Raw genomic sequence first — 17,626 nt, forward strand, 5'->3', positions numbered from 1 at the left:
TGTGTGCTCTGTTATTTTTTATAGGGGGGGAGTTTTGGGGGGAGGGATAAGAAAAGTTGTTGCTTTCTGCCTTTTTTAAAAAAAATCTTACGACTTTTTCCTTTTCCTCATTTTTATCTCTTGGATTATTCACTAAAACTGAGGTTCTTCCAGCTCCAACTATGTGATGGGCTCAGTGTAGAGAAGGAGGGTGAGCAGCAGATACTACATGGCCTCAGGTTGACTTCAGAGAGAGTGGGACTTACTGGACAGAAATGTAGTGGGAGGAGTGCCTAGCAAGATTCAAAACTGCCTTCCAGCCATCCTTTTGATCATCCTTTCCACCTTCAAGTTGCACTTTAGTTCCCCTAAGAGTCAGTAGAGGTCACTACAGCTCCACAGGTTCAGTTCCAGTATGAAGCAAAGGCACACTTTTTTTTTTTTAAAGGAGTTGAGGGTCAGATCTGTCTAGCTTACCAAAGATTTGAACTGCTAGGCACTTCCTTGATGTTTATTGCTCACTAAACAGAGATTCTCAGAGATTGAGAGAGGCCAGACATTTAGTTCACAAGGCTATTATATTAAAAAAATAAGATATAAAGCCAACAAATATTTATTGAGTACATATTATACAGTAACACTGCTGTTGGCCCTGGAGATAAAACAGTCACAGGTCAGCCCTTCCTACCATGGGGCTTACACTCCAGTGAGGACACCCACAAAGCATGAAAATAAAAGCAGTAAAAATAAAACAGGGCATTATGTTACAGAGGGGTGGGGAAAAGGCTCTACTATGCTGAAGGCAGAAGGCGGCCTCCCAGAAGAGGGAGCATTTAAGCTGAGACGTAAGGACAGGAAAATGCCAAAATAGGGTTACAAAAATTGAGGTTTATAAACCATAAGTGTATATGATTTGTCAATCAAAAATATTTTAAAAAGGTTGGAGACCCCTAAAAATTGAGGTTAATACTTAATAAGTTCACATTTTTAAGAGAAAAATGTAACATAGTAGGTTAGGATTTCTTTAGCAATAGAATGTTACTTTAGAACTTTGGATAAAATAATCTATCAGTCATACTTATTATGTTTTAAATATTCTACCTACAGATGGTGATATCTTAAAGAGTCTAGGATCTAGACCAATGATACTTACATTTTCACATGCACACAAATCACCTGGGATTGTTAAAATGCCAGAGTCTGGCCAGGCGCGGTGACTCACTCCTATAATCCCAGCACTTTGGGAGGCCGAGGTGGGCGCATCACCTGAGGTCAGGAGTTTGAGACCAGCCTGACCAACACGGCAAAACCCTATCTCTACTAAAACTACAAAAATTAGCCAGGTGTGGTGGCAGGAGCCTGTAATCCCAGCTACTCCGGCGGGTGAGGCAGGAGAATCGCTTGAATCTGGGAGGTAGAGGCTGCAGTAAGGTGAGATTGCGCCACTGCACTCCAGCCTGGGCAACAGAGTGAGACTGTCTCAAAAACAAAAACAAAAACAACAACCCTGCAGAGTCTGATTCAGGAAGTCTGGAGTGGGATCCTGGAGTGAGATTGTGCGCTTCCATCGACAGCATACCAACGCTGCTGGTCCTTGACTATGACTATATGGTCATAAGATACTTACAGGATTCTAAAATAGAATACATGGCATATATACAATAGGTGATGTCCCATTATGGGACACAAATTTTAAAGACACTTAAAATTGTATAAGTATCTTTTCAGTAGCGCCAGTGTTCCCTGTGACTGTAAAGATAACACAGATAATAGCAAAAGTTTGAAATATGATGCCTTTCAAATGGCTCTCCTTTCCTACTTTGATAGGCTCTAATTAGGTGCCTCATATAAATGCCCTTTGGAATTTCTGATACCTGCCCTAGCAGGCTGAAGGTAGATTCTGAAATGAAGCAAGGCTCCTCATCATAGTCATAGGCAGGGAGCCATCTCAATTTTTGGAACACAGAACTGGGAGTGGAGAGACAGCAGGCATACCAGCACCCTTACATGCCAGAGAAGTGAGATTAACATGACGCGAAAATTAGCCTCTTCTCTCCCATCCCATCTTAAAAAAAAAAATTCAAACCATTGACAAAGAATTGCTAAAACGGGACCTGTTGCTCCCACACACCAGAGCCACCCTGGACAAAAGCCAAAGTCCCAGCTAAGAAAACAGTCTGTCTTCTTCCCACAGTAACGTAGGCTTTGTTTATATCATCCCTTGGCCACTCCATCCTGAAAATGTAAGACTGGCACAGTCAGTAGATGGGGGCGAGTTCGTCTAGGAGCCTCCCCAACTCATCATCAACACCTCCCAGGGCGTTCCCTCCTGCCCTCGGCTCATCTCTCTTATCACATGTCAATCCTGGGATCTGAGACACAGTAGTCTTGATATCAGCCCCCGCGAGGCTGCAGCTCCCACCTTCCTTCGGCTGTGGCTTCCGAGTTCCTCGGTTACAACGTTCAACGGGTCAGGTGGGCAATGTCCTTGATCTCCGGACAGTAGAGCACTGGGGGAAAGAATAAGGGTTAGCGGAAGCAGGAGCAAGCCAACCAACCTCCGTGTTCCTCGGCGCTCTCTCCCCTGCATCCTCCCCTGGCAGCACCTCACCGTTGCTAGGCAGCGGACGCCGCCAGCGCCGCGCGGGCGCCAGGACCCTGTTCCAGAGCCGCCGGAACGCGCGCCACCCAGCGCTCCTAGGCCCCGCCCCCTTCTCGCTCTCCCCTTCCTCCTCGGCCTCTCCGTCAGCGTGGCTGCTTTCCTCGGCCGGGTTCCCCGCCTCATCTCGTTCGCACTTGGCCCGCGCTTTTTCCTCCAATCGCGACCACAAGTCCGAGTCAAGAGCGATCTCCGTGACGCCGCCGCGCGGGAGCGGCGAGGGCGCGCGGCAGAAGGGGCACGTGACCACGCGGCGCAGGCGCACCACGCGCGCGGCCGTCCCGCTGCCGTCCCCGCGCGCTGCCAGCTCGCGGAGGCAGGCGGTGCAGAGCGTGTGGCCGCAGCGGGCGCGCGCCGTCCCGGGCAGGCGGCGGGGCGCGCGGCCCCCGAGGTTGAAAGGACGGTAGCAGATGTTGCAGTCCAGCTCGCCCCGCTCCGGAAGAGAGGGCACCCTCACCAAGAGCTGCATCGTGCCCGCCGCGAACTCGAGGGCGTCGCTAACGCGGCCGGCTCGGTGAACAGAACGAACTGACTCTTCTGAGGCCCGGGTCGGGTCCTGGGGCCGGCGCCGCGGCCTCGTTCCCCTTTAAATAGGGGAATAAGTGAGGCCCCACCCTTCGAAGCGTCACGCCTTGATCGGGCCGCTCCCCGTGGCGGCACGTGTGGGGGCGGTGGAGGCTTGAGGCCGGGCATGACAGCGATGATGGAGTCGGGGAGGCGGCCCAGGCCGTGCCAGGACCGGAGCCGTGGGGGCCGAGGCACCCATTCCTCCCTTCCTCCCCACTGCCGGGGAGCGGGGTGGGGCTTTCCTTCTTCCCCCAACGCAACGCCAGCGCTCCTTAATTCTACCATGTGCAAATCCCCGGGTCCCTCCCTGCGCCTCAGCCGTCAATCATTGGCACAGGTCTCTAAAGCCCCCTCGGCCTATTCAGTTGCTCGCAGTGAGTTTCACAATCCCACTCAGTTTCCAAACACTGCCCATTCTGCCCAACCTTTGGTCCCGGGTCCTTTGACTCGATTTTGCCCTCAATTCTCATTATAGATGACCTCTCGGTGTTGCTTGTAAGGCTGGCTTCCTAAACTTCATTCTCCCCAAACTGCTTAACTCTCAGCTGGTATCTCAGCCTAAGGAGGGGCCTAGATTCCAGGACCATGGCTTTAGGAATGCTGGGAATCCTTTCCTTCCGGAGGCCTGGACACCCACACATCGTGATGGCCCCAGTAAAGCTCCCCAGCATAAGTTCTGACTCAGGGGTCTGACTTCTCCCACTGGTAAACAGGACATGGTACTCACAACCCACATTCCCCTCATGGTGCCACACCCACACACAGCTGCCTTCTCACCCTCCTCTCCTGGACCTGCAGCCCAGGTTCTGTTGTGGAGGGTAATAACACAGTCTAGAGCCAGCTGGCTTGAGTTCAGATCCTAGCTTCCACCTCTTACTAGTTGTGACCCTTTGAGCAAGTTAATTTATGTGGGCCTTGGTTTCCTATAAAAAAATGTGGATAATGAGGACTGAACGAGGTTATATGTGTAAGGTGCTTCAAACAGTGTCCAGTACACAGTAAAACACCAGGTAAGTACTATATTAGCTACTATTCTTATCCTGTGCCCCCAGCCTATACTGAATTCACCTTAATTTCTCAGTACCCAACATTTTCTTTTTTTTTGAGACAGTCTCTCGCTCTGTCGCCCAGGCTGAAGTGCAGTGGCACCATCTCGGCTCACTGCAAGCTCCGCCTCCTGGATTCATGCCATTCTCCTGCCTCAACCTCCCAAGTAGCTGGGACTACAGGCACCCGCCACCACGCCCAGCTAATTTTTTGTACTTTTAGGAGAAATGGGGTTTCGCCGTGTTAGCCAGGATGGTCTTGATCTCCTGACCTGGTGATCCGCCCGCCTCAGCCTCCCAAAGTGCTGGGATTACAGCCGTGAGCCACCATGCCCAGCCAGTACCCAACATTTTCAACACACATCCCTCTTGACCAATATGTGCAAGATGGGGTTCTCCACACCCATGGCATTTACCAGCTATCACAGGCAATGCAGAGCTGGTTTTTTAACCTTCATTGTTAAAACCTAGAGGGTAATCTCTTTTGAGGAGGTATACCATTGTTTTTAAGCAAACATTTCAGAACTTTTGAATGGTATTGTCTGTAATCATGGGAGAAGCTGTCTACTTATTACAGTGATGCTGTCACAATTCAAAACTTTTTGGTCTTAAAAAGGAACTGGTAGGGCCGGGCATGGTGGCTCTTGCCTGTAATCCCGGCATTTTGGGAGGCCAAGGCGGGTGGATTACTTGAGGTCAGGAGTTCAAGACCAGCCTGGCCAACATGGTGAAACCCCGTCTCTACTAAAAATACAAAAATTAGACAGGCGTGGTGGCTCACACCTGTAGTCCCAGCTATTCGGGAGGCTGAGGCATGAGAATTGCTTGAACCCGGCAGGTGGAGGTTGCAGTGAGCGGAGATCACGCCACTGCACTCCAGTCTGGGAAACAGAGTGAGACTCGGTCTCCAAAAAAAAAAAAAAAGGTGGGGGGAGGGGGGACTGGTAGGTATCTATGGTTAATAAATATATGATGGGCTGAATGCAGTGACTCACACCTGTAATCCCAGCACTTTGGGAGGCCGAGACTAGCAGATTGCCTGAGTTTAGGAGTTTGCGACCAGCTTGAGCAACGTGGTGAAACCCAGTCTTTACTAAAAATCCAAAAAATTACCCGGGCATGATGGCGTGCACCTGTAGTCCCAGTTACTTGGGAGGCTGAGGCAGGAGAATCGCTTGAACCCAGGAGGTGGAGGTTGCAGTGAGCCAAGATTGCACCAGTGTACTCCAGCCTGGGCAACAGGGCAAGACTCTGTCTCAAAAAAAAAAAACAAAAAACAACTTTTAATGTGGTGGTAGACTAATGGTGGCCCCAAATTCCTTTGCAGTGTGACTTTGGTACTTCTCACATCAAGAATTGGGGTCTCTTTCTCTATCCCTTGAATCTGGGCTGGTCTTGTAACTAGCTTTGACCAATAGGTGTGGCAGAAGCGATGTGTGAGTTCTGGAACCTAGTCTGTCAGAGGCCTTGTAGCTTCTGCCTTTGTCCCCTTGGAACACTCCCTGAGACCACCATGTAAGGAAGAGGCCACACGGAGGAGCGCCAGCCAACAGCCAAACATGCTGGTGAGGCCATTTTCCATTTTCCTGCTCAGCTGACCTGCTGTTTGAGTGCAGAGACACGAGTGAACCTAGGTGAAAACAGCAAAGGAACTCCTAGCCAGCCCACAGAATCGTGAAAAAGAACAGTTTTTAAAAGTTATTTCTCCTGAGTGTGGTGGCTCACACTTGTAATCCTAGCACTTTGGGAGACCAAGATGGAAGGATCACTTGAGCTCGGGAGTTTGAGATCAGCCTGAGCATCGTGGTGAGACCCTGTCTTTACAAAAAAAGAAAAGAGGCCGGGCACGGTGGCTCAAGCCTGTAATCCCAGCACTTTGGGAGGCCGAGACGGGCGGATCACGAGGTCAGGAGATCGAGACCATCCTGGCTATCACGGTGAAACCCCGTCTCTACTAAAAAATACAAAAAACTAGCCAGGCGAGGTGGCGGGCGCCTGTAGTCCCAGCTACTCGGGAGGCTGAGGCAGGAGAATGGCGTGAACCCGGGAGGCGGAGCTTGCAGTGAGCTGAGATCTGGCCACTGCACTCCAGCCTGGGCGACAGAGCGAGACTCCGTCTCAAAAAAAAAAAAGAAAAGAAAAAAGCCAGGCGCAGTGGTGCACGTCGTTCCAGCTACTCAGTAGGCTGAGGTGGGAGAATCACTTGAGCCTCAGGACTTCAAAGCTGCACTGAGCCGTGATCATATCAGTGCCCTCCAGCCTGGGTGACAGAGCGAGACCCCACTGCTTAAAAATAAAAAAAAAGTGGCTGGGCACGGTGGCTCATGCCTGTAATCCCAGCACTTTAGGAGGCCGAGGCAGGCGGATCATGAGATCAGGAAATCGAGACCCTCCTGGACAACATGGTGAAACCCCGTCTCTACTAAAAATACAAAAGTTAGCTGGGCATGGTGGCATGTGCCTGTAATGCCAGCTGCTGGGGAGGCAGAGGCGGGAGAATCGCTTGAACCAGGGAGTCGGAGGTTGCAATGAGCCAAGATCGCGCCACTGCACTCCAGTCTGGCAACAGAGCAAGACTCCATCTCTAAATAAATAAATAAATAAATAGATAAATAGTGGCCGGGCATGGTGGCTCATGCCTGTAATCCCAGCACTTTGGGAGGCTGAGGCGGGTGGATCACCAGATCAGGAGTTCCAGACCAGCCTGGCCAAGATAGTGAAACCCTGTCTACTAAAAATACAAAAAATCAGCTCAGCGTGGTGGCACTTGCCTGTAGTCCCAGCTACTCAGGAGGCTGAGGCAGGAGAATCGCTTGAACCCGGGAAGTGGAGGTTGCAGTGAGCCAAGATCGCACCACTGTACTCCAGCCTGAGTGACACAGAGAGACTCCATCTCAAAATAAAATAAAATTAAAATAAATAAAAAGTTATCTCAGGCCATTCATGTTGGTAGTGATTTGTTGTGTATCACAGATAACTGATATAGAGGGCTTCCTACTGTTTTTTTCCCAGTATGATAAATATAATATTTTTTGAGACAGGATCTTGCTCTGACCATCAGGCTGGAGCATAGTGGCATAATCTTGGCTCACTACAGCCTCAATCTTCCAGACGCAAGCCACCTACCCACCTAAGGCTCCGAGTAGCTGGGACTACACAGGTACGAGCTACCATGCCCAGCTAATTCTTGTATGTTTGTAGAGATGGGGTCTTCCCACGTTGCCCAGGCTGGTCTCAAACCCCTGGGCTCAAGTGATCCACCTGCCTCAGCCTCCCAAAGTGCTGGGATTACAGGTGTGAGCCACTGCACCTGGCCTAGATAAATATAACATTGTAAGGTGCCCTGTAAGTCCCTGTGTGCTCCAAACTTACCCATGCCCGCCTGTTTTCTCTTCCACCCTCCCTCCGTCCCTCCCTTCCTTCCTTCCTTCCTGAGTCTTGCTCTGTCGCCCAGGCTGGAGTGCAGTGGCATGATCTCAGCTCACTGCAACCTCTGCCTCCTGGGTTCAAGCGATTCTCCTGCCTCAGCTTTCCAAGTAGCTGGGACTACAGGTGGCTTTTTTTTTTTTTTTTTTTGTATTTTTGTATTTTTAGTAGAGACAGGTTTTCCCCATGTTGGCCAGGCTGGTCTCAAACTCCTGACCTCAAGTGACCCACCAGCCTCAGCCTCCCAAAGTACTGGGATTACAGGCGTGAGCCACTGTGCCCAACCATTTACCCATGTCTCACTTTCTGTTCTGCTCCTCTCTAGACACTCTGGCTTTGGGTACTTTTGGCTTGTATGTTCTTTTCTGCCACAGGCCTTAGCATATGCTCTTAACCCTCTTGCTTAACCCTTATTAACACCTATTCATCCTTTAGCTCTTGGTGTTAACCTCACCATGTCAAATAACCACTACAGACTCGGTAACACCATGTGCTTTCCTCTGGACTTTGGACAGGAAGTTTGGATTTATTTAGTGGTTCTGTGATTGTCTCTCTCCTCAGCAAGATATATGAAGGTTCTGAGTCTGGTTTTGTTCACCTTTGTATCCCTGTGCCACACCATAATAGGACTCAATAGACAAATACTTGCTAAATTAATGAATGAGGTGAGTGATAAATATGGCAAAGTCTATACACAAAAGAGGTGTGACAATAAAAGATGGGTTTTTTTGTTTGTTTTGTTTTTTTAAATCAAAGGGTTTCCAAACCATCTCTGAAGGTAATTATAGGAGGAGTGGTGTTTGTTTGCTTGTTTTTAATATTTTGAGCAATGGGACAGGGTTCATTAAAATAAGTGCATAACCCTCTAGGATAACTAACTATTTAAGGAGAATCCTATTTGGGATTGATAAATTCTCATATGTTTGTTACAGAATAACTAATCATAGTTTAGTCATATATTTTACTTACTTGTTTCCTCCACAGTCTTGCAAAATGAGTGGGAGATGATGGGGTGGAAGTACGTATTAATTAGTTGACTCGGTTGGCTGCTAATCCAGTAAATGGCATGCTGCTGACTTTTCTCTTTTGGAAATTGGTTTAACTCTGCTTGCCCAGCTTTTGGATCAAGGAAGGATGAGGATGGGTAGAAGGGAGATGGGCAGGTTGTATTTAAGGAACGCAGAGCTCATCCTCCTCTGCCTTGTGATCTTTAAGGTTTTAACTTTCCACCCAGTTCTGTCCCAGTAAAATGATAACATCTTTCCTTCTCTCTGTATTCCCTCAACCTCAGACCACTCTTCACTTTACCTCTCCATCAAATCACAAAGCTTCAACCTCAGAACAGCATCTCCCACTCAGCCACAAGTTCCTTGGCATATGTGTGGGTATCCGGCGAGAGAGAAATGAGAAGTACAAGGAAGGAGTATGGCTAATATTACTTTAAATACAAACAAATAAGGGCAGATAGCTAGGTCTTTCATAGAAAGAGGAGGAACAAAATTATGAAGCCAGATTTCTGGGTTCTAAGGAATGTGGTAACTGAAGGAAGAAAACTGGGGCCTGGGGTATCTGGTGTCTTGGTCCTTAATGAGAACAGTGACTAGGAGCCTGATGCCTGGAATGAGCAATGGAGAGAAAGCTAATGCTGGGAGCTTTCTAATGTTAGGGGGCGAGAGGGCCAGGCAGATGAGACTGTGACCCTAACCTCCCAAGCCCCTGCAACTTTAGACACTGTGAGGATCAAGCTGAGGTTTATTTACAGTTCCCTGGGAAGTCTTACAGAGGAGGGGCCATCATTATTGCTTTAGGGTTATTGCCAGGAGGAAGACTGCAGTTCTCCACTGCCAGGTAGGAGGCCCTGCTCAAGGCTCAAAAGTCTATACCCAGACCTTTTATGTCAGCCCCTGGTCTCTGCCCGTGACAGAGAGGCTATCACGAATTCCTGCAAAGAACAGCCCAACTGTTTTCCAAGGGCCACCCCGGCCACTTTCACCAGACTGCAGTGTAGATGTGCTATTAAATTTCCCTCTACTTTTGTCAGTGCTGTGCCACTGTAGGCCCCACGCTGACCACCCTCCTCCACCTCTAGGCTGGGAGGCAGGGTCCTGGTTTCCCAAAGATTATCATTTACTTCCCGCCAGGACCAGCCTGGCTTCCTTCGTACCGAATACCCTACGAGCCCCGTTTCCTGTGTTCCAGATGACGTCACAACTCACTCACTAGGTTACTACCGTTTGATGACATTTCAAGGGCCGCTTTTGAGGTACTCTGCATGTTTCTTGTATGTGGTGGGTTTTTGTTTTTGTTTTCTTTTCTAGGCCTCAGGAATAAGGGGAGGAGAGTAGGGGGCGAGACCAAGTGGCAGAGAGCCGACGGCGAGTAGTTCATGCCCGGTATTTGCAAAAGGGCCTAGAAGGACTCAGCAGGGGGCGGGCGTACTACTTTCTCTCTCGACCCCACTGCAAAAGGATATGGCTTTGTTCATGCGTATCACTACTCGAAGCCGGGACTCGTTGGTGGGCGGGGCTACCCTGGCTCCGGCCGCTACGTGGAGGGATCCGGAGCGGGAGAGGCGGCTGCGGGAAGCGGGTCTTGGGCGGGTGCAGCGGCACGGGGTTGGGTCGCTGCGCCCGCGACCGACTACTTCTTGGAATGCGGCTTGTTTCCCAGGAGCCCGTCTATTTCCATCACCGTCTGTGGGGTCAGCTGGCTCAGCACCTGGAGGAGAATGGGGTGGTGGCAACGGCAGGCCATGCTGGGTCACTGAGACAGGGCATGGGGTTCCAGTACGGGGGAAGCACCACAGTGGGATCAAGTGGCAAGGCAAGAGCCGCAGCTGTACCAGTGCCTCGCTTTCCAGCTCTGGGACCTCACACCTGCAAAGTCAGGACTTTGTAGTGGGTGACCTTATAGGGCCATCCTGGGTTGGAGAGCGTGGCCTTGACTCCTGGGGAAGGGGACAGATAGGCTCTGTCTCAAAGTCCCCGGCTCACCTGTAGCGCGCCCAGGTGTTCCATCAACTGCTCCGCACTCGACACCCCCAGCAAGACAGAGCTGACACCCTCACTGCGGAGACACCAAGCTGGGGCCAGAGGAGGAAAAAAAGAGAACTGATGGGGCACAGTGACCACATAGATTTCAGAAGTGTCTCTGAAGACAAGGGTCCTCCCTAGGGACAAACCAGCTTTAGGATGGGCTTGGGAGCATGTCAGGAGGAGACAGGGCCCCTGCAGGGTGCAAGGTCTCACCAATAGCAAGCTGGGCCAAAGTGCACCCCAGCTGGTGAGCGACGGGGAGAAGGTCCATGACTTTGGCTTGTTGCTTCTTGCCATCTTCACTCTGCACTTTGTCCTTCAGCCACTGGTAGCCCTGGAGGCCAAGGAGAATCAGCAGAAGACCCTGCCATCACCACCACCACACCCACACAGCAGCCCCCCGTAACTCCCCCCAGAGCAGCTCACAGCCCAGCCCTGCCATCTGGAGCCCCCAGATCTCACCTTGATGGAGGCCCTGCAGGTATCTGGGACTCGCCCATCATACTTGCTAGTAATGAGACCACAGGGTAGAGGGTACCAAGTGACTGATCCAACTCCTAAGGGAAGAACACTGGGTGTCAGGAAAAGGACCTAGCCATGGATGAGGCTAAGGTAAAGGCAGGGATGAGGGCTGCAAACCAATCTTGTGGTAGAGCTCTGGCAGCTGCATCTCCACCTTCTCCCTCTGAAACAGATGGTGCTCCGCTTGTTCACACACTGGAGGAATCAGATTGAACTGTCTGGCCATGGAGTAGGCCTCCTGTATTGGGGTTGGGGAAAAGATAGGGGTCAGAGCACTAATTCAATTTTCTTCTCTGCCTTCTGCCCCAGTGCAGTGGGCTTTGGAGTAACCACGTGAAAAGTGGGAACCAATTGTGGGACAGGGGCAAAGTGGGGTCACACACTCACCATGATTTCTGCAGCCCCCCATCGGGACGTTCCCCAGTATAGGGCCAGGCCCTGGTTAATGACATAGGTCATGGCTCGCACAATCTCTAGGCACACAGGAGAGGGAAAGCCTTACTGTCAGACTCCTGGAATCTAGGACTCCAGATCTGCAGACCTCCACCTGCCCCACCAAGGCCCCGGCATCTCTATGGAGTCATGAAAGTTAATGTCTATTCTCTGCCTCCCTTTCTGTCCACATCCTGGAGTCTCAGCCTCCACTGTGGAGTTTGGGAGGCCTTGTGAGCAGGGGCTGGCTTCCTGCTGAGGGTTTGAGGAAGTGCTCAGGTTTTGTATTTTAGATTTTTTGAGGCAGGGTCTTGCTCTGTCACTCAGGATGTAGTGCAGTGGTGCAATCATAGCTCACTGTGGCATCAAACTCCTGGGCTTGAATGATCCTCCTGCCTCAGCCTCCTGAATAGCTGGGAGTACAAGGCACACACCACCACAGCCCGCTAATTTTAAAACATTTTTTGTACAGACAGGGTCTTGCTATGTTGCCCAGGCTATTCTCGAACTCCAGGCCCCAAGTGATCCTCCTGCCTTGGCCTCCCAACGTCCTGGGATTACAGGAATGAGCCACCGTACCCAGCAAGGAAGTGCTCAGTTTTGAAGGACTGTAAGGGTTGGGGGTGCTGCTTTTACCCTCCATAGGACAGTTGGGGTCTGAGCGATTGGCAAAGACAATGTCCACATATCCCAGCTGGAGGCGTTCCAGGGATCCTCGCAAGCCTGGAGGTGGGGTAAGGAGAAGAAGATAAGCACCTCAGCTTCAGTGTACTAAGAATTCAGCCCACCTTGGGCGGGCGCGGTGGCTCAAGCCTATAATCCCAGCACTTTGGGAGGCCGAGATGGGCAGATCACGAGGTCAGGAGATCGAGACCATCCTGGCTAACACGGTGAAACCCTGTCTCTACTAAAAAAACATACCAAAAAAAAAAAAAAAAAAACTAGCCAGGCGAGGTGGCGGGCGCCTGTAGTCCCAGCTACTTGGGAGGCTGAGGCAGGAGAATGGCGTGAACCCGGGAGGCGGAGCTTGCAGTGAGCCAAGATCGCGCCACTGCACTCCAGTCTGGGCGACAGAGTGAGACTGTCTCAAAAAAAAAAAAGAATTCAGGCCACCAGGCACGGTGGCTCATGCCTGTAATCCCAGCACTTTGGGCGGCCAAGGTGGGCAGATCACCTGAGGTCAGGAGTTCGAGACCAGCCTGGCTAATGCGGTGAAACCCTGTTTCTACTAAAAATACAAAAAATTAGCCAGGCATGGTGGCGCATGCCTGTAATCCCAGCTACTTGAGATGCTGAGGCAGGAGAATCCCTTGAACCCGGGAAGAGGAGGTTGCAGTGAGACGAGATCGCGCCATTACACTCCAGCCTGGACAACAAGAGCGAAACTCCATCTCAAAAAAAAAAAAAAAAAAAAAAAGAATTCAAACCTTGCCCCCTTACCATGGCTACCTAAATCCCTATTCAAAGCCTCTAGAAGTTCAGAGAATGTTCCCTACTCCGCTGGCTTCCATATCCCCTCACTTTGGGTTCCCAGCCCCTAACTCTCACCCTCAATGATGTGCTTTCGGCTTAAACCTCGCTCGGTTTCCGCCCTGTAGGAAAAGGTAAGTCAAAGATGAGACGTGACAAAGATAGGGGACCAGCGCTGGCTTGGAGCCATAAGGAAATGGGATTGCATGAGTCTTCACAGGTAGGGTGCGGACCTGGTGGAGGATAGCTGTCCCCACCCCCACCCCATACACCTTCACACATTCTTTGTAGGCCTTCTCCACAATCGCAGTGGGGCAGTCACTTACTGTCCTCCCCAAAAAATCTTGGTAGTGATGACATAGCTTGATCTCCTGGAAGAATAGAAATGGGAGAACCAGCAAGAAAAGGATTTTTGGGTGATCACATCCCCAGCAACCCCCAAAACAGTCTCACCTCCAACCTTTGCTCTTGAGGATGTTGCCTAGGGTTCTTTCAGCCCTAAAAGAAACATAAGGCAGAGCCACTGATCCCTCCCAAGCCAATCAATCCCTTCCTCTCCTCCCCACCTTTTCCTCTCTTGCAAGGTAGGATATAAACCAGGAGTCCATTTCAGCTCACAGCCCCATCCTGGACAAAATAAGAGGACTCCTGGAACTAGGGGTGTAGTTGTCTAGTTTTCATCACGTATTCAACAAATATCTGTTGTGCATTAACTATGTACCAAGCCCTGCTGTGGGTGCCAAAAAGATAGAATAGGATGAGCGGAAAGAGGCCAACTATGGTGGAGCCAGGAAGGATGCTGCCTTGTCTAGCTTCAACTGTCTGCGTTGCCCTCCCCCTTCTTTGAGCCTCTGCAAAATCCCACCCGTCCTCCAAAGCTCAGCTCAAATTCTGCCTCATCCATAATGTGTTCTCTGAGTGCCACAGTCTATGGTCCAGCCTTCTTGTCAGCTTCCATAGAATTGGCTACATAATTTAGCAAAAAATTATGAGCTCACTTGTGACAAGTCTTACTTGTGTCATGGTGGACTGTTGCTGAAATGTTTTACCGTTGTTTAATCCTTCCTATCGCCCGTTTTTGTTTCTTTAACCACTTAGACTGTGTGCACTTTTGGAGACACGTTGATTCTTCCTAGAAGCAGCACCTGCTCTGTGCTTGGCTCTGTGTGGGTACTTGGAGAAGAGCGAGACAAGTTCCATGGAAGGAGGCCTCTGACTTGAGCAGCTAATATAGCTGCATAAACCATGAATTGTGTGTCAGAAGGCAGTCCACAGTGCTTTAGGAGCTCATGGTGGGGGAGGGGAGTGACCAACTCTGGGAGTTGGGCAAAGACTTCTTGAAGGAGCAGACACTTGGGTCAAGTGTTGAAGATGAGCAGAAGTGTTTGCTCGATGGGGCAGAGGCAGGGTAGGTCATCCTAGGTTTTCCCTGCTCCTAGTGTGAAGCTATCAATGTGTGATACAGCATGATGTGTTTGAAAATTCATCTTCGTAATCCTCATGTAGTTGCACATAACTAAGGCCTCAGATATATTTGTTGGCTTTATTTAATGTAACTACACAGCATGCCCATTAACTTCTAAGCCAGAGGGGGACTGATGTTGCGACTGTAACACCTACAATGCTTTAGGGTCCCTCCGCCAAAGGGTTGGAACTTCATGTTCTCAGAAGTCCCAGGGTTCTTTAGAGGGAAAACGAGAAGATAATCCCTGGGGTCCTCTCAGCCTTCCAAATGGAGCTTAGCTCTTTCACCCCAGTCCTTACTTTCCTGCTGCGTAGACTTCGGCGGTGTCAAACAGGTTTACACCATGCTCATAGGCTACGGTCAGCACATCCTCCGCTGTCTAGGGAGGTGAAAGAGGTGAAGATCAACTACTGCTCCTCAGTTACCTCCCTCACTGCACTCTAACCCATCACATCTCAGCCCTGGGTTCTCTAGTCTCTCCCCTCTCCCCATCCTCCAGCCTCAGATCCCTCATTCCCTGTACTTGTTGTCCAAACCCCTATCCAGGTTAATTTCTCTTTTTTCAGGTTCCCTCACCCTCACCACCCTGATTCTATGTCCCATAACTTATACCTCATCTGAGATCTGAGAACCAAATGTGAGCCAGGTACCTGAAAGAGAGAAGCCAGGCACATGAGAACTGCAGGGGGCAGACCATGAAAGAATACCCCCCTTTCCTTAATCCCTATTCTAACTCACCTAGGCCAAGACAGGATACCCGAAGACCAGACTTCCCCAAGTTCCTGCAAGATACAGAAGCAGTGGGAAGGGGTGGAGCCTCCATTATGGACCTAGATTATCAGCCCCCAGCTCCTCTCCTTCCAGACTGAGAAGCCCTTAGGTGTCTCAGTGCAAATAAACTAGACCCAGTGGGCCTATAGGATTGGGCAAGTGCTATCTCCAGAGCAGAGGTCCTAGGAATTTTGTCAAAAGGACAAGTGAACCATAAGTGACTGTTCCTCTGGAGCCACTGTCCAGAGTCTCCATTCTCTCTTATCACATTGAAGATGTGCTGTCAGGTTTGTCCTTCTTGTCTGTGTTTGAGTCATCTCTGGGATGTGTGCAGTGAGGGGCTGGGAGGAATTCTGTTTGATTGTGGTGTTTGATTGTGGCGAGTTTGTGAGACCAGGCCCTCAGGCAGAGTGCTGTGCCAAATGGCAGACGCCAGGTTGGAAGAGGTAAACTGAGTCAAGTTCAGGCATTCAGGCAGGCAGGGGTCCCTGGCTAGGCTAGGCAGATGGGCCTGGAGGAAAGGCAGATTGAGGACCTGGGGGGAGGGGGGAGAGTAAGACAGAAAAGCTTGGTTCTCCCTCTCCACTCCCTCTGTTCCTATTGGCTTGTGAAGACTGTCTCTGAACCAGTGAGCCCCGCATCCTCCCAGAGCCCCCAACCCAGGTGTCAGCTCAGCTTTCCAATCAGGGCCACCATATAGAGGGGATCAGACTCTTCAGGCGACAAAGCAGGTCAGATCAGTGACCTCAGCTCACTCCCCAGCAGGAGCCCCTCCCCTCCCCCCCCACTTCAAGTTCTGAGCCTCTGGTCTGGCAGTCCTCTGAGATAAAGTCAGTTACATTTCAGTCTACCCAGACCCTGTCCCTCAGCATGGAGATGAAAAATGTGGTCCATCCTTCCCACAGGCCCTACTCCCCTTGCGCCCAAGAAAGGTCACAGGAGACCTAGCCTTTGGGGCAGGTGGGGGCAGTATTTGGGTCAGGCACCCCCGAGCAGGCCAGAGTGAGAAGCCGATTCCCTCCCTCCACTCCCCAGGACACGAACCCAAGGACATTCCACTGGAGGGGGCACAGCCTGGAGATCCGTGTAGCATGGAGATCCGTGCATCCCTGACCTTCCCAGGGGTAAGGAGGGAAGCTCAGGGGCATCCCCTGGGTCTGACAGGACCCAGTCAACCTTGGTAAACTTGATTCTCTGGTAGTCAGGGGTATCGACAGAGACCAAGAGAGGGACAAAGTGAGGGAGTGCCAGAGACGGGAAGAAGAGAAGGAAAGAAGGGGGACCTACTTAGAGAAGTTTGAAGGGGTCTTGGCGGCCATCTCAAGAAGCCTCAGGGGTCCCGAAAGGAAAGTGGAAGGGGTGGGCTGCCCGGCCACCCCCATACCTGTATTTCATGCCAGTGCCTCGGCCGGTGCTCTCTCGGAGGGCCCCAGCGGGCGCTGGGGGTCGGGGAACCAGTGCAGCTCGGGCCTTGGGGCCAGACCCTCCACCCCCCGGAGGATTCCCGTGCCCCGCGCCGGTCGGCCCGCCATTACCGCCCCCGGGGCCTGGCCGGGGTCCACACAGACGGTCCTCACTGCTCCGGCTGCGAAGGTTCTGCTCGGTACACGCGATTGACACCTGCATGCCGGCTGACCGGGGCGGGGGAGGGGGCTCCGAGGGGACGGGACGGGGGAGCAGGGAAGCCCGAGGGCGGACCACCGGGGGCGTAGTGGGGTGAGCCCCGGCAGAGAGGGAAGGCTGAGGAGGCTGCGGCGGGAGCCGCCAGGCAGGATCGGCCCGCGGGGGCGGGCTGCTGGAGGTCGCGAGGTTTGCGGCGGGAGGGAAGAAACGCGGGGGGCGCCAGGAGTGGAGGTATTCAGTTACGCGGGACACAGGTGCAAGGAGTAGGAGGGGGAAATGGATGAGGGTAAAGGTCGAGGATGAGGTAAAGATCTCGGAGGATAAGGACCCAGGGGGAAGTGGGGCGGGAGAAAGATGCCACTTCAGCGCGAACCGCTGCGGGACCCGCTGGGCTCCCAGCCGCGTCGGCAGCGGGCCCAGCTCATCAGCATGCAGGCACCGCCTCCTCATCTGCATAGAGCCGCCCGCCTCGCAGCCAAACCTGCCGGTCATTTGCATAAGCCCCGCCTGCCGAAGGCTCCGCAGCTTGAATATTTTCTGAGCGGAATCCGGGAGGGTAGCTCCTGCACCATCTGGGACCCAAGGGCTGTCAGGCTTCCCCAGGCCCAGTGGTTCTCAATCGGGAGGGACT

The 17,626-nt window shown here is 51.6% G+C and overlaps 2 protein-coding genes and 1 long non-coding RNA gene across 11 annotated transcripts; 1 reads left to right on the forward strand and 2 right to left on the reverse strand.

Annotated features, from left to right (window-relative positions):
• Positions 1 to 478: 478 nt before the first annotated feature.
• Positions 479 to 3,636, reverse strand: RNF227 (ring finger protein 227). Of its 2 annotated transcripts, none has more exons than XM_028835980.2 (2): positions 2,591 to 3,160; positions 479 to 2,489 (listed from the first exon to the last, which is right to left on the reverse strand). In XM_028835980.2, the coding sequence occupies exons 1-2, from the start codon at positions 3,105 to 3,107 to the stop codon at positions 2,443 to 2,445; spliced, it is 564 nt and encodes a 187-aa protein (XP_028691813.1). In that variant the 5' UTR covers positions 3,108 to 3,160; the 3' UTR covers positions 479 to 2,442. The 2 variants fall into 2 exon arrangements, with proteins under 2 accessions (XP_028691813.1, XP_077826437.1); XM_077970311.1 differs by having other exon boundaries at positions 2,188 to 2,489; positions 3,096 to 3,636.
• On the forward strand, positions 2,336 to 6,087 carry LOC144335311 (uncharacterized). The gene is made up of 2 exons (XR_013406085.1): positions 2,336 to 4,418; positions 5,047 to 6,087. It is a non-coding gene; the product is annotated as an uncharacterized LOC144335311 (long non-coding RNA).
• A 3,014-nt stretch (positions 6,088 to 9,101) lies between these two features.
• KCNAB3 (potassium voltage-gated channel subfamily A regulatory beta subunit 3) lies at positions 9,102 to 17,426 on the reverse strand. Of its 8 annotated transcripts, none has more exons than XM_077970259.1 (15): positions 16,908 to 17,426; positions 16,757 to 16,856; positions 15,340 to 15,383; positions 15,214 to 15,251; positions 14,901 to 14,980; positions 13,590 to 13,634; positions 13,463 to 13,507; positions 13,215 to 13,258; positions 12,303 to 12,389; positions 11,622 to 11,707; positions 11,352 to 11,472; positions 11,175 to 11,269; positions 10,926 to 11,046; positions 10,671 to 10,759; positions 9,102 to 10,395 (listed from the first exon to the last, which is right to left on the reverse strand). In XM_077970259.1, the coding sequence occupies exons 1-15, from the start codon at positions 16,996 to 16,998 to the stop codon at positions 10,318 to 10,320; spliced, it is 1,164 nt and encodes a 387-aa protein (XP_077826385.1). In that variant the 5' UTR covers positions 16,999 to 17,426; the 3' UTR covers positions 9,102 to 10,317. The 8 variants fall into 8 exon arrangements, with proteins under 8 accessions (XP_077826385.1, XP_077826382.1, XP_077826386.1 ...); XM_077970256.1 differs by adding an exon at positions 16,417 to 16,566 and having other exon boundaries at positions 16,757 to 17,426; XM_077970260.1 differs by lacking the exon at positions 12,303 to 12,389.
• Positions 17,427 to 17,626: the final 200 nt, after the last annotated feature.

This window comes from Macaca mulatta, chromosome 16 (genome assembly GCF_049350105.2).
Source record: "Macaca mulatta isolate MMU2019108-1 chromosome 16, T2T-MMU8v2.0, whole genome shotgun sequence".
Classification (NCBI taxonomy): domain Eukaryota; kingdom Metazoa; phylum Chordata; class Mammalia; order Primates; family Cercopithecidae; genus Macaca; species Macaca mulatta.